At 39.5% G+C, this 15,252-nt stretch overlaps 2 protein-coding genes across 3 annotated transcripts in view; one reads left to right on the top strand and one right to left on the bottom strand.

Moving 5' to 3' along the window:
- Window positions 1-15,252, bottom strand: part of nt5dc1 (5'-nucleotidase domain containing 1) — a 641,953-nt gene that overhangs the window by 525,011 nt on the left and 101,690 nt on the right. The window lies entirely within an intron of this gene.
- Window positions 1-15,252, top strand: part of LOC119966889 — a 67,121-nt gene that overhangs the window by 43,034 nt on the left and 8,835 nt on the right. The window contains exons 7-13 of the mRNA XM_038798850.1: window positions 807-866; window positions 6,286-6,348; window positions 6,546-6,617; window positions 13,888-13,962; window positions 14,686-14,760; window positions 14,923-14,997; window positions 15,157-15,234. Of these exons, the coding sequence (XP_038654778.1) occupies window positions 807-866; window positions 6,286-6,348; window positions 6,546-6,617; window positions 13,888-13,962; window positions 14,686-14,760; window positions 14,923-14,997; window positions 15,157-15,234 (498 nt within the window). The remainder of the gene's footprint in view (window positions 1-806; window positions 867-6,285; window positions 6,349-6,545; window positions 6,618-13,887; window positions 13,963-14,685; window positions 14,761-14,922; window positions 14,998-15,156; window positions 15,235-15,252) is intronic.

Raw genomic sequence — 15,252 nt, forward strand, 5'->3', positions numbered from 1 at the left:
CCTTTCATCCTATTTCATAAAATAAGCACCTCATCCAGGAATGAGTCGAGTGAACTTTCTCTGAACTGCTTCTACAGCAATTATATCCTTTTTCAATTAAGGAGACCAAAACTGTACATAGGTACCCGGATGTGGTCTCATCAAGCCCCCCGTATAGCTGCGGTTAATTTTTCCCAATTTGATATTTTATTCCTCTTGCAAAAATTGGAAATATCCCATTGACCTTCCTAACCACTTGCGTATCAACTTCTTTGTGATTCATATACCAGAACACTCAATCCTTCTGTACCAGAGTTATGCAATCTCTCTCCATTTAAATTGTATACTGCTTTTCCTGCCAAAATGGACAAGTTCATATTTTCCCCTTACTACCTCAATACTCCTTCCAGTGGTGTGTAACATGGAGGAAGAAAACTGTTGTCTGTTTTTGCTTCATGCATTACTTAGAACAGGAGATGCAAAGTATCTGTAGTTGAAATTTACTGCAGCATTTTGCATCATGTTCTGGGATTGTTATGTTTGTTGGATAGGCTACAAACCAACATATTAATATTGCTAAAAGCTTCTTTCTGCTTGAAATTCAAATTCAACAAGAATCTACCGACGAACTCAGTTGCAATCAAACTTTAAACTAACCAAATAATTCTACTAGAGTGGATAAGATCATACTCACAACGTTAAACTGAAAAAATTGAAACTCAAATAATTTTTAATGTTTATTTCCAAAGCTTTCCTCAACAAACTTGTTACTGTACTCTAACAAGGAATAAAGTGAACACTAATTCATTTTAATTTTCCTAAAATAGGTAATGAAGTAAACTTGCCTTATTCGTTGAGCAATGAAGACAGCAACTCAAAATCTTCAAGTAAGCCTTACACGTTCCTTTTACACAGGGCAGTGTTAACCTTTGAACCAGTTTTAAACTTAAGCAAACCATACGAATTAAAATTATATGTGATGGCATCTCCTTGTTATTGGCTGCTTGCATTTTAGACAGTTTTTGGAGAGCTACAATCATTGCGCTTTACCTATGTCAATAATTCTAATATTTTCACAGCAACTTCATTGCAATGCAAATGTAAGCCTACTTGTGACACTAGTAAATATTATTATTCCAATCACATGTTTTGGAAACTAAAATCCAAAGATTATAGGCAGGATTCTCCATCCCGCCAGCCCCATTTTCCGCCGCTGCCTGCCACCGCCGGCAGTGGATTCTCCGTTCCTGCAGCCGGCCAATGAGGTTTCCTATTGTGGCCACCCCCAGGCCGTCAGAAAACCCACGGGTGTGGGTGCGCTGCCGGCGAAGTGGCGCATCCCGCCAACGGGGAATCTCGCAGAATGCCTTTGATGCAACTTGGCAAAACAAATGGTTGTTATTCTCATACAGCACAAAATGATATTCCTGCATAACCAGTCGAATAAGAAAGTAGATTTAATTAGAAACGGGTGGAGGACTAATGATCAGTTTTAGTTTTACCTTTCAGAACTGGATTTACAAACATTAATAAAAATGGCCTGCTTATGTTTGCCATTGAAGTCCACATTGAAGAATCAAAGCAGCATTCCTCAGCATTTGCAACGGTTAGCAGGACTCCCAAGCAAAGTTACATGGCTCTGACCTTGTTGCAAGTCAGAAAAGAGTAGCAGATTTCTTTTAGGTTTATTTTTTCAAGTTTCCCGAAATATATAAATTGAGCCATGAGATGTGAGTAGCTATTGTAACATCATTTAAATCTGTTGGAAAAGTTCAACCCTTCTGGGTGTCAATCATATAACTCTATTGGTATACTTGATGAACTCCAAATCAATGAAGTATTGGCACTTATAAATGCCAGGTCAGTCATTTAGAACGCAGCTTTTCAGGTCTTTGCAAAATAGGAGTCACGGATAGCCCAGGCAAGGCAGCAAATGTTTGCTCCCGCTTTTAATGGTTTATTTTCCATTAAAGGCAAGAAATGTTTTGAATGTATACACCCTCCTAGTTTAACGCCTTTTAATACGTTAATATTCAGTCTCAGTAGTGAACCCATTTTTAGGGCACATTCAAAACAGTTGTTCGGGCATTCCTTCTGGAACACCAGTTAGTCTAGCCTCGTTGTGGGGAAACTCTTTGAATCCATAATTTAAGATACAGTTGCCAAACATTAAGAGATACACAGTTTTGTTTAATCCAAGTCTTCCTGGAAAAATATAGATGAGGCAGAAACCATTGTATCTTTTAGGAGAAAACTGGATAATTATTTGAAGCAAAGATAGGGAACTAAGAGTTGACTGGAGCAGTGAGATTGGTTTTGGATTGCTCTGGCATGGAGTTGGTACAGGTACAACAGACTGAGTGGCTTTTTTTTCTGCTGCAAACCTTTATGGTTCTATGAATCTATCTTAAGGGAGCGGGGAAAAATATTCCCCTGTATAAAAAACTACGCTCAGCTTTATATTCCCAGGGTTGTTCTTGTGCTGTCACCATCTGTATTCTTGTCATTAAACCTTGGACAAGCCAGATCTTGATGAGGTTTAACACCAGAAAAAATGAAGCCACCCAGTTTGATTCCGGCTAGAAACTTAACTCTTTGACCCTTAAATTCATTCCCTTTCCTGCTGCTCCCTCTGATTGAACCTAACAATGTGAATCCTAGCCATCACTAAAATCATCTTTCCTGTGAACTCATCATCACCACCACTACTGAAACACACAGTGCCTTTGTCACCCTTGGGCCTACCTTTTCGAATGGGATTCTCACTTGCATCCTAATATCCATCAGCTTGTGTACAGCTCTACTACTCACTTCCACCTTAGATCAAGTCTTACTCATGTCGCCCCTCTGTGATAATTCTAAAATCCAGTCATACATACGCTTTTCTATAGCCTCTCTTTACCAAATTTCTGCATTCCCCTTTCAAGTTCGTCTTTGTACACATACTTCACTCTGCCAACTGCATCTTCCCAAGTGTTTCCCTCTCCTCTGAACCACCTTTAACAGAACCTGCAGTTAACTTTACCATACGTTCTGGAAATGCATTCTTAGACTCATCCATTGAACTGCATCTACAACAATCTTTCTAAAATCTGACACATCATCAACCTTCCTTGTTCCTCATCCTACCCCAACTCAGTGACACACACAGTGAAGCACTTTGGTACGCCTGCTGCATTAAAGATTCCTTATGCTGTTATTTACTCTCAAGGCTCACACATTGATAATAGCCACTTGAGCGAGAAACTGACAGTGATTCCAGTGCTCTCACAACTATATGCTAGAAAACAGCTAATACATTTAGAAGGAAGAAATTTGGCAAGGAAAAAGGGTCATAATTTATCTTGACCAAATGTGGGAGGGTTGATGTGTCACAGTAAACGTAGGCTACATTAATGAAGTAGAGTAACTGATCTAATTTCAACAAATCAGATTAACAAAGCAAGTTTATTTTTTACATAACTCCACTACCCACAAATGTCTGTAGTATGGAAAAATATGAAGTATTAAAATATTTTTTCAGCAACTTAGGTCAACAGGTTTATTTTGTAAATAGTGGTCAACAACATCCTGATTTATACAACATCTACAGTGTGTACACTGGTGGTTAATATTTGGTGGCTTAAGTCTCCAATTGGCCACCATTAGAACACTTTTTCTTTCCTTCTTAAACTGTCAGGAAAGGAATGTTTCCTTCATAAATCACAAGTTCCCGGTGTGTTTTGTATGTTCTGAAATATTTGATTTAAAAATATACATTTTAGAATGCATGTGAATTATTTGCGTTTTTTAATGCTGATTTTAAGGTACTTTGTGGGAAGAAATATTGTGTTTATTAAAACTATCTAAAAATGGAAGGCTTTTCATACTTAAAAGCTACTATGTGAACAGAACACAAATTGGGAAATGATAGCTGTTGCCTCTCTCAAAGCCAATATAAATAATGCCTGTGGTGCTTATGTATGTAACCACTTTCGTTCACCATTTCCGTTTTTGAAAATCACTGGGAATTTACCACATTACACTGCTGCAGCAGGATCTGAGCTCGCTACAGTGGGTTCTAATGTTACTATAACTAATATAGGATGGTAGGGGAGACTGGAAAGCAAATCATCAAACCTATTGTGTATCTTGTGGTTAAAGAGTACTGGAGCAGTATTCTAATAACAAAACTTTTCTTTTATTCTCACAGCAAGTCATCTGTCTTGGTGAGACCAAACACTACCCCTGCAGCACCACAATTCACTAATGCTGTTGCTGTACTATGTTCATCTGCAAGGCAATCATTTCCATTTAGTCAAAATGTCTTCATGACTGAAACCATCTTATCTGACTTTGGCAATGACACCTATATGCTTCCTGCTGACTTCTTCCCTGCTCTTTGCTCTCCATTTTGTTCTAATTTTATGGTTTTTGTCCAGAATTCAATTGAGTCTTTAGTCTTGCTTCAAGTCCACTGCCAAAACTACTACCGTCCAATTCCAAAACATTGCCAAATGCAAAAACTCATAGCAATACTTCCATCAGCACCATGATCGCTTCCTCTTAACCAGCTTTCATTTTTGGAAAGTTCAACTAATGTAGAGCTCTGCAGACTGTGACTCCTTGTGCACAAAGTCCTGTCCACCAATCCTTGTGGCGTTCCACTTGATTCCGTGCCCCAGAGAACGTCCCTAGACTATTCTAATCTTCAATTGCGTCAGCAGCTCACACAGCCTTCTTGAAAAAATGAAAATAGCTTATTGTCACGAGTAGGCTTCAATGAAGTTACTGTGAAAAGCCTTTAGTCGCCACATTCCGGCGCCTGTCCGGGGAGGCTGGTACGGGAATCGAACTGTGCTGCCGGCCTGCTTGGTCTGCTTTAAAAGCCAGAGATTTAGCTCAGTGAGCTAAACCAGCCCCTTTCATCACATCTAATGTTGGTCTACTTTCTATTCACCTATTGAGCCAAAATGTGTCATAGCTGCATGTTAACAAGACATCTCCTGCAGCATTTTTTTACACCAGTAGAGTCTTTTTTTTTCTTTTTTTATATAAATTTAGAGTACCCAATTCAGATTTTTTTTCCAATTAAGAGGCAATTTAGTGTGGCCAATCCACCTACTCTGCATATCTTTGGGTTGTGGGGGCTAAACCCACGCAAACACGATGAGAATGTGCAAGCTCCACACGGACAGTGACCCAGAGCCAGGATCAAACTTGGGACCTTGGTGCCGTGAGGCAGCAGTGCTAACCACTGCGCCACCGTACTGCCCTCCGCCAGTAGAGTCAAGGTGAAAGATGGTTCTCATCCCCTTAAAACTTGGGAAATTTTAAATTAATTGTACATAGACCAAGACTCAGTTTCATTTAACATCTTTAGTAGAATTGCTTTTCTGAGATGGGACATTTCATCTTCTTCAGACTGTATCTACCATTGAGTGTTTATCTTCAGCTATTATGCTCTGTCCGTTAAAACTTTCCAAAAAACATTGTATTTAATTCTATCCATCTCTTCAAACAAACCAAGACAGGCCTCGGTTTCCCTTTCCCCAACAAATCCATCCATTCTCTTGCTGGTACCTATTCACATGAGACATACATCGAGGCCCATTCTTGCATGAAGAGAATCGTATAAATCTTAAATTAATTATTACTGATAGGAGATGTTCAGAAAAGGATAAATATCCTTTTTTTTATAAATAGCCAATGAGTAGGTTCCCTTGATGTTTGCACCCACTACCTGTAATATTGACACAAAAACTACCTAGCTTAAATGACTGTGGAACTTTAGGCTCAAGTGAGAGGTGCATAATTAAAATACGCCCAAATCTCCTCAATCTTTTATATCCTTTGGATCAAACTCTTCATTTGAATGAATTACTGCACAATTAAACCAACTCTCAAATGCAAGAATCCTCAAAAATCACTCTTGTTGGAAGGTCTCTCAACATCGCAACCACATTTTTAGGGCCAGAATCCTTCTTGGCCTTTCATTGCAATTTCTGAGAATTAAAAACAGTCCCCTCTGAGACCTGTTCTTTATTTTCTATTAATTTTAATGGATTTTTACGGCATAGGTTATGTTAAAAACTGAGATGCTTCCTTGATTACAGATTATCAAACTTGCATTGCGTGACATACATGCTTTCTGGTTAAACACTTCTGTTTTGCAACTGTGTTGCACTATTACAATATTGTGCAAATGTGTTCAGAATTTTTGTTTCTAAAAATCTGTGACAAAGATAGAAGGTTGAGAATCTCTTCCAAAGCTTTCCTCAAATTTTGGAAAGTAGTAAATTTAATCTATCTCCTTCCCCAAAACAGGCAAAGAAGTAAAAGGGCATGATACACCGAGCAATGAAAACAATGATGACTCTAAATCTGCAAGTAAGCTCTGTTCAATTTTCACAGTAAGGACAACCAAATGAGCTATGCAAATAACAATACTTTATTGCTCCTCTATTCTAAATTGAGAAGTTAAACTTCAGTGACAGTGGCAATATTAATATCAAACGGTTAATTTTCTTGCATAAAATACAAAACTTTATGGTTGCATTTATGGTTATTATTCTTTCCCAAAATAGGTCATCAAGTAAAGGGGAAGTATTCATGGAGGATTGAAGACAATGGGCAAAATGGCGGCTCTAATTCTGCTAGTATGTACATTTTAATTTTATGTGCACAACAGATTCTGGCAAAAGTTCAAATGATCAATTTTAGATATAAAATTAGAAGACCTAGCCTGAGAAATCCACAATCTAATGCCATACGTCTGACTGGAGCCCGGTGAAAGGGCTGAAAGATCGGTCAGGTCCGGCATGTTATGGATCTTCGCCGTTCTTGACAGTTTCCAGGAGTGTTTGCTTGGGAGAAAACCATCAGGCATGCTAGATATGGCCGCTGATATCAAAGTTGAAAGGCACAGGAGAATGAATTTCCTAATCAGGAATTTCCTTCCTTTGCCTGCATTTTGTCAGCCACTCCATACCAGAGAGAATTAGGTATCTTGACATTTTGTCTAACATATATATGGTGTCAAACCTCAAGTCCAGACCCAGGTCCTTGCATGGATTTTCCAAATAATATCTGAATCAATGACGTCTACATATATTTTAGGCTATACAGGCAACAGTTTCTCAAGTCCTGCTGAAATAGCAAGACACCTACGTACATGGGCAATTAGGAAAAATATCAGACTTGTTAGTGCTGCACACATCCCATAAAATATATATATTTTTAAATGTCTGGCTAGCACTGCTTTTCTTTATTACCTCTTCAGGTTAGCAACTGAAAGGAATATTTACTGCTGATGATCTCTAATGACCCCAGATATACCAGTCGGTGTCAGATGCATTACTCATAATTTCCAAAACTTTTCTAGATTCAGGGCTTGAGAATTGCATTTGCAATTTTCAATCATTTTATTTAAGAAATGGAGACAATCCAAGTAACGACAAACCTGCCAGTTTAACTTCTATTGCAGGGAATGTTCTGGAATCATTGGAGACAAAGCAACTGAGCACTTATAAGTATCAGTAAGTATAGGTTAAAGCCTGACAGTCATATTAATTTTTTGGAGGGCAAATAGCATGATGGAAAGCGGAGTGTCTACGAATGTTGCTTTTGTCAACTTCCAAAAAGCACATGACAAGGTTCTGCAAAAGAGCTCAATAACAATAGGGGCATATGGAATTGAAGGTAATCTTGTCTATAATTAGTTGAGACAAATGAGACTGGCCATGAAATTCAGTTCCAGAGTGTCACTTGAGCCAGCAATATGGAAGCTGGAAGTTCTCCCAGTTGAGTACACAACACCCATTCTGAATGGGCACTCACATGGGGATATCATACATCTGGTAGAAGCTCCTAGCTGGCGACATTGTGACATTAGTTCACCCAGGAGAAATTTGGACTATGTAGGTCCACTCAACAAATTGGTTTGTTTCTCACCAAAAAAAAAATAATGTAGCTGAAAGAAGTACTTGTGCGAGTTCTGTTTAAAAGTCCAAACATCAAACCTGAAAGAAAGGTAATTTAGGCTAACCAGATGGGTTTTTATGACAATCAATAATGGTTTCATGGTCATCATTAGACTTTTAATCTAGATTTTTATTAAATTCAAATTCCACCATCGCCATGGTGGGATTCGAACCCAGGACTGGGGATAATGCTGGGTCTCTGAATTACTAGTCCAATTAAAACACCACTACTACATTCCCTGGTGCCACTTCTCTGTCTTATCCATGTCACCTGCAATTTATTTCCTCTTCGGATAATGATCTAAATTTCCTTTGAAAGCTATGACTGAATATGCCTCCACAATACTCTCAGGTAGAGAGGCATGCACTGGAGGCATTCTATGATTCTAGTACATTCCAGTTCCCAATGATTTGCTACATAGAGTTTTTCCTCATGTTAATGCTGCTTCTTTTGCCATTCATCTTAAACCAGTGTCCTCTAGTTCTCTATTCTTTCACCAATGGGAGTAGGTTCTCCTTGATCACTCTGTCCAGACCATGAATACCACTTCCAAATCGTCTCTCCACCTCCAAGATTCTTCAATCTATGTACCTAACTGAAGTTCCTTTTCCCCTAAGAGGGGAAAGTTCTACGTGATGCCCGCTGTCAAGCTGGAGTCAGACTACCCACACTCCTAATGACAGGAGACTAGGCCAGTTGATGCATCCAGCATCTCGGTCTACATCCACATTGGTGTACTCCTGCTTAGCACCTCATCGAGGTCCTCACTGGAGTCCCCTGTAGCAGAGCTGGAACACAGACTATCCTTTCCCCAGACCTAGCAGTAGCTCACATATGCTGCAACTCATCCTGTGCTGAACCTCTCACTCTTTCTCCTGGGCACGTGGCTGTTGGGTGCCTGAAAGCAGAAAATCAGCAAGGGGAGGGATGGATGAGTGGAAAACACAAGGTCCATGGTAACATGAGCAACAGCTTGCACATCATGCCAGAAAGTCCTCCTTGATCTATATGCTGCAAATGTGGCATTTTTCTTCAATGCCCACCTGGTTCATCCACAAAATAACATTTATTTAGCATCTTTCAAAGCCTCAGAACATCCCGAAGTGCTTCACAGCCACTGGGGTACTTTTGAAATATAGTCTTTGAAGCGATGTAGAGGAACACCGCAATCTTTACTCGGCAAAGTCCTAGGCTGTGAGAAAAATGACCAAATAATCTGTTCTTGTCATGTGGGTTGAGTAGATAAATGATGTCTGAGAAATTGTGAAAATGTATGCTCTTGTTCCCGAGAAAGCTTTCGTATAATGTTTCTTTAAAAAATTGCAACTCCAGCCTCATCACAGTTCTCAGAAATATACAAAGAAACATACATAGCAAACAGAAGCAGGAGGAGGTCCTTTGGGCCTACTCCGCCATTCATTATGATCATGGCTGATCAAGTTCACTACCCTGACCCTGCCTACTCCTGTATCCCTTCAGCCCCAAGAGCTATATCTAATTCCTTCTTGAAATTACACGTTTTCACCTCAATTACTTTTTGTGGTAGTGAATTCCACAGATTCACTGCTCTCTGGGTGAAGAAATTTCTCGTCGCCTTAGTCCTAAAAGGTTTACCTTTTATCGTCAAACTATGACACCTAGTTCTGGACTCACCCACCATCGGGAACATTTTCTCTGAATCTACCCGGTCTAATCCTGTTAGAATTTTATAAATTTCTACGAGATCCCCTCTCACCCTTCTAAACGCCACTGAATATAATCCTAACCGATTTAGTCTCTCTTCGTAATTCAGTCGCGCCATCCCAGGAATCAGCCTGGTAAACCTCCGTAGCAAGAATATCCCTCCTCACATAAGGACACAAAAACTGCACACAATGCTCCAGGTGTGGCCTCACCAATGCCCAATACAGTTGACAAGGGATGTGGTATATTTGGACTTTCAAAAGGTGTTTGACAAAGTCCTGCATAAGAAAGTATTGTGCAAAATTAAAGCGCATGGGATTGGGGGGAATGTATTGAGGTGGATAGAAAACTGGTTGGCAGAGAGGAAACAAAGAGTAGGAATTAACAGGTCCTTTTCAAATTGGCAGGCAGTAATTAGTGGGGTGCCACAGGGATCTGTGTTGGGACCCCATATATTCAAAAGATATATTAATGATTTGGATGAGGGAATAAAATGTAACATCTCAAAGTTTGCAGATGATCAAGTTAGGTGGGAAAGTGAATTGTGACGAGTATACAGGGATCCTACAGCATGATCTGGACAGGTTGGATGAGTGGGCAAATCAATGGTTGATGCTGTATAATTTGTATAAGTGTGAGGTTATTCACTTTGGAAGCAAAAACAGGAAGGCAGATTACTACCTGAATGGTTGTAAATTGGGAGAGGGAAGTGTGCAGAGGGATCTAGGTGTTCTTGTGCACCAGTCGCTGAAGGTAAGCATGTAGGTGCCGCAGGCGGTAAAGAAGGCTAATGGTATGTTGGCCTTCATTGCGAGAGGTTTCGAGTATAGAAGCAGGGATGTGTTGCTGCAATTATACAGGGCCTTGCTGAGGCCACACTTGGAGTATTGCGTGCAGTTTTGGTCTCCTTCTCTGAGGAAGGATGTTCTTGCTCTCAAAGGAGTGCAGCGAAGGCTTACCAGACTAATTTCAGGGATGGCAGGACTGTCATATGAGGAGAGATTGGCTAGGTTGGGATTGTTCTCGCAGCAGTTCAGAAGAATGAGGGTGGATCTCATAGAGACTTATAAAATTCTAACGGGACAAGACAGGGTAGATGCAGGGAAGATGTTACCAATGATGGGTGTGTTCAGAACCAGGGGTGACAGCCTGAGGATTCAGGGTAAACCATTTCGGACAGAGATGAAGAGACATTTCTTCACCCAAAGAGTGGTGAGCCTGTGGAATTCATTACCACAGGAAGTAGTTGATGCTAAATCATTGAAAATATTCAAGATGCAGCAAGATATAGCACATGGGACGAATGGGATCAAAGGCCATAGGGAGAAAGCAGGATTAGGCTATTGAGTCGGATGATCAGTCATGATCATGACGAATGGCGGAGCAGGCCATCCTACCTTCTATATATGCATGTATCTATACATTGTTGTAAAACATCCCTATTCCGACATTCAAATCCTCACACTAGGAAGGCCTACATACCATTTGTCTTCTTTACTGCCTGCGGTACCTGCACGCTTACTTTCAGCAACGGATGCACGACGACAGCAAGGTCTCGTCGAGTATCCACTCTCTCAATTTACAACCAATCAAATAATAATCTGTCTTCCTATTTTTGCTACCAAAGTAGATAACCTCACATTTATCCATGTTAAACTGCATCTGCCATGCATATGCCCACTCACTCAGCCTGTCCAAATCCCACAAGAGCAAATCCTTATCCTTCTCACAGTTCACCCTCCCACCCAATTTTGTATAATGTGCAAATCTGAAGATACTACATTTAGTTCCCTCTTCCAAATTATTTGATATAATGCGAACAGTTGGGGTCCTGGCACAGATCCCTGCGGTACCCCACTAGTCATTGCCTGCCAATTGGAAAAAGAGCCATTTATTCCAACGTTTTGCTTCCTGTCTGTTAACCAGCTTTCTATCCACCTCAAGGTACTACCAGCAATCCCATGTGCTTTAACAAAGGCAGACAAACATGCATAATTTCCAGCAGATGTCAGTGTTTAGCAATAGGAACCCTGCATGATACTCTCTTCCCTTTCTCTCCTGGATAAACTGTAACACCCATTCTGCTGGGTGAGCCGAGATTTACTAATTCAGCAGAAAATAAACTTTGCTGATCCCTAAAATTATGCACCGTGTCAAAAGTGACACATTTACCCATAATTTAATTACCTATGATTGTTCTTAACAAAAGATATGATAGAATGCTATTCTATTTTAATGTCATTTTTAATTTCATTTTCTGAAAACCTAAATAAAGCATCTACAGCAGTTTCTCAATTTCTTCCAATATCTGCTCAGAAATATATTTGAAACAGTGCAAGTACTGTTCTAAAATTCACATTGCACAAAATCTTTTCTGCACATAGTTGCTGCATCTGAACTTCTCTTGGCGGCATGATGGCACAGTGGCTAGCATTGCTGCCTCACCGCTCCAGGGACCTGGGTTCAATTCCGGCCTCGGGTGACTGTGTGCGCGCAATTTGCACTTTCTCCTCGTGTCTGTGTGTCTGGGTTTCCTCTGGGTGCTCCAGTTTCCTCCCACAGACCAAGGATGTGCAGTTAGGTGGATTGGCCATGCTAAATTGCCCCTTTGTTTCCAAAAGAATTAGGGTGGGATTACTGGGTCACGGAGATAGGGTGGAGGCATGGGCAGAGGGTGCTCTTTCCAAGGGCTGGTACAGACCAAATGGGCCAAATGGCCTCCTTCTGCATTGTAAATTCTATGATCTATGATTTCCACAGTCCTGAGTAGGAGAGAGTTTCAGTATAGATGCACAGAGGGGTAATATTTCAACTTTGTACTTCTGCTGGGGAGTCTTGCACAGCTGCAACATGCATCAAAAATCAGTGATGCATTGTACACTATTTCCGGATTATTTTTTTTAAACAATCAGAAAACGGAGCACAGCACATGCGCAAACTTACAGAAGCAGAAAATTAAACGTCAAATTCTCTGCACTGCTGAGGGCAAAAGCTACCAATTTTTCTGATTGTTATATCCATCCATCTAAATGGTCTATATGACGGACATAACAAATAATTAGTGCTTGTTTATATACAGGCATATTATTAGCCAGATTCAATGCATGGCTATTTGCGAACAGTAAATTGCATAGATTTTATATTTAACGGTAATAATTTCAGAATCTTGGGCTCAATCGTTTGAGCAATAAAATTGTGAGATTGCAATTGACCAGTGCAATTTTCTGCATAATAATGCTATCTCATAAAACAAAAACTGGATGTATGGAAAATTTGAACATGGCGCAGCCACAATCACTTGTTGTCCATCTGAGTTTGGTCACATTCACAAAAGAACAAAAAAGAAGCCCAAAAGGAGATTGTTTTCTCAGCATTACCATTGTGAATAGTGAATGGTTACATCTGATTTCAGGAGACCAAATTAATTTAGGAAAACTTAAAACAACAGAAATAGAAGTTAATTTACTTTATTTTCCTGATATAAATATAAAATAAAGGATACAACTCTAAAGTGGGTGTAGGATAAATGCCTTCTTCATATGTCTGTCCTGCCATCCTGGGAATTAGTCTGATAAACCTCCGCTGGACACTCTCAATAGCAACAATGTCCTTCCTCAAACTAGGAGACCAAAGCTGCGCACAATACTCAAGGTGTGGCCTCATAAGGCCTTGTACACCTGCAGCAAGACATCCTTACTCCTACATTCAAATCCTCTCATTAAGGCTAGCATGCCATTAGCTTTCCTCACTGCCTGCTGTACCTGCATGCCAACCTTCAGTAACTGTTCCACCATGACACCCAGGTCTCGTTGCACTTCCCCTTTTCCTAAACTGCCAAATTTCAGATAATAATCTGCCTTCCAGTTTTTGCCACCAAAGTGGATAAAAGTGAATGTAATTACGTATGTATAATGAACCTGATGGCCTCCCAATGAGCTGCAAATATTCTGTGATTATTTCCTACCCCCAAAAATATTGGTAAATCATTTTGATTAACAGGATACCAATCTACTAATCTGTGCATAAGTAAAAATTTTGGTACTTTAAGGATATTACTTAGAAAGATGTAAGCTGCTGTTTCCTATATCTAACACCAATAACAATGGAAGATACTGCTGGGATTTTCATTTTATAACCATGCTCAGAACTTTCTATTATGAAGGTAGATATTGCAGAAATAACAACTTACACTGTGCAACTGTAAAAATTATGCAATTGTATATGAAAAGTTTCAGTATGCTTATTTTGTCTTTCCAAAATCAGGTCCCGAAACAAAAGGAAAATATTCACAAAGATCTTCTGAAGAAAATGAACAGAATGGTCACTCCAATTCTGGTAGTAAGCAACAAGTCATTTTATTTGTTCCTTATCAGTGCAGGGAGACTACAAGCGCATCAATGGTGCAAACAAGTTTTCATTTTGCAATAATAGCAAACTTGTGTAGAAAAAAATGTGTCGTCAAGGACTGTGCACGGTTAACCCACAGACTGACAGTTCAAATCCTTTCATCGTAAACCTCAAAGCAGAATTCAATGAATCCAGATTGTTTCAAAAACTCAACTCAATTCTTTCAGGGCAGAGAGACGATAATCTATAGTGTGGCATACAGGTGAACAGTGTCCTTATGCTACGTGACTGACTTTTAAAATTCTCTTAGTGGACAATCAAGCATCTCAGCTATATTAAGTAATTGCCAAGAATTTAGTAATAAAATTGAATAGACCGATGAACAAGAGCTCCGTTATCATACCCGGGTAAGACGAACGCAATCTCACTTTTGGCAATCTGGAAAAATCTACGAGTTGGTGACCATATTGGGAGAATTGCCCTACAGGCTTGTACACATAGAATTCAATGCATAGCTAGTCTCTTAATTAGAGTAGATAGATGTCAGTTACTATTTAACTTAACATTTTCTCTGCAAAACTAATGTTGGAGATGCTGATGGAACGTAATTTATGTTTGGTTTAAGAATTTTAATTTTATGTAAAGTATATTAATAAATATTCAAACTAAAAAGGGGAATAATCAAGTTCATTTTCTTTTTAATTTCCAAAATAGGTCAGCAGGTGAAGGGGCAGTATTCAAGGAGATCATCTGAAGAAAAAGAACAGAATGGTCACTCTGATTCTGGCAGTAAGCAACAAGTCATTTATTGCTGTATAACAAGGCTGTTCTTTACCAATTTGTGCACAATGCAAATTTAGCAACTGCGTAAAAAGTTTTCACTTCGTAACAGTGATTGATAAACTAAAAAGAGGATTAATCAAGTTCAATTTTTTTAAATTTCCAAAATAGGTCAGCAGGTGAAGGGGCAGTATTCAAGGAGATCATCTGAAGAAAAAGAACAGAATGGTCACTCTGATTCTGGCAGTAAGCAACAAGTCATTTATTGCTGTAGAACAGGGCTGTTCTTTACCACTTTGTGCACATTGCAAATTGAGCAATGGTGTAAAAAGTCTTCACTTCGCAACAGCGATTGATAAACTAAAAAGAGGATTAATCAAGTTAATTGCTTTTTTTCCAAAATAGGTCAGCAGGTGAAGGGGCAGTATTCAAGGAGATCATCTTCTGAAGAAAAAGAACAGAATGGTCACTCTGATTCTGGCAGTAAGCAACACATCATTT

Source organism: Scyliorhinus canicula, chromosome 6 (genome assembly GCF_902713615.1).
Source record: "Scyliorhinus canicula chromosome 6, sScyCan1.1, whole genome shotgun sequence".
NCBI classification, from domain to species: Eukaryota; Metazoa; Chordata; class Chondrichthyes; order Carcharhiniformes; family Scyliorhinidae; genus Scyliorhinus; species Scyliorhinus canicula.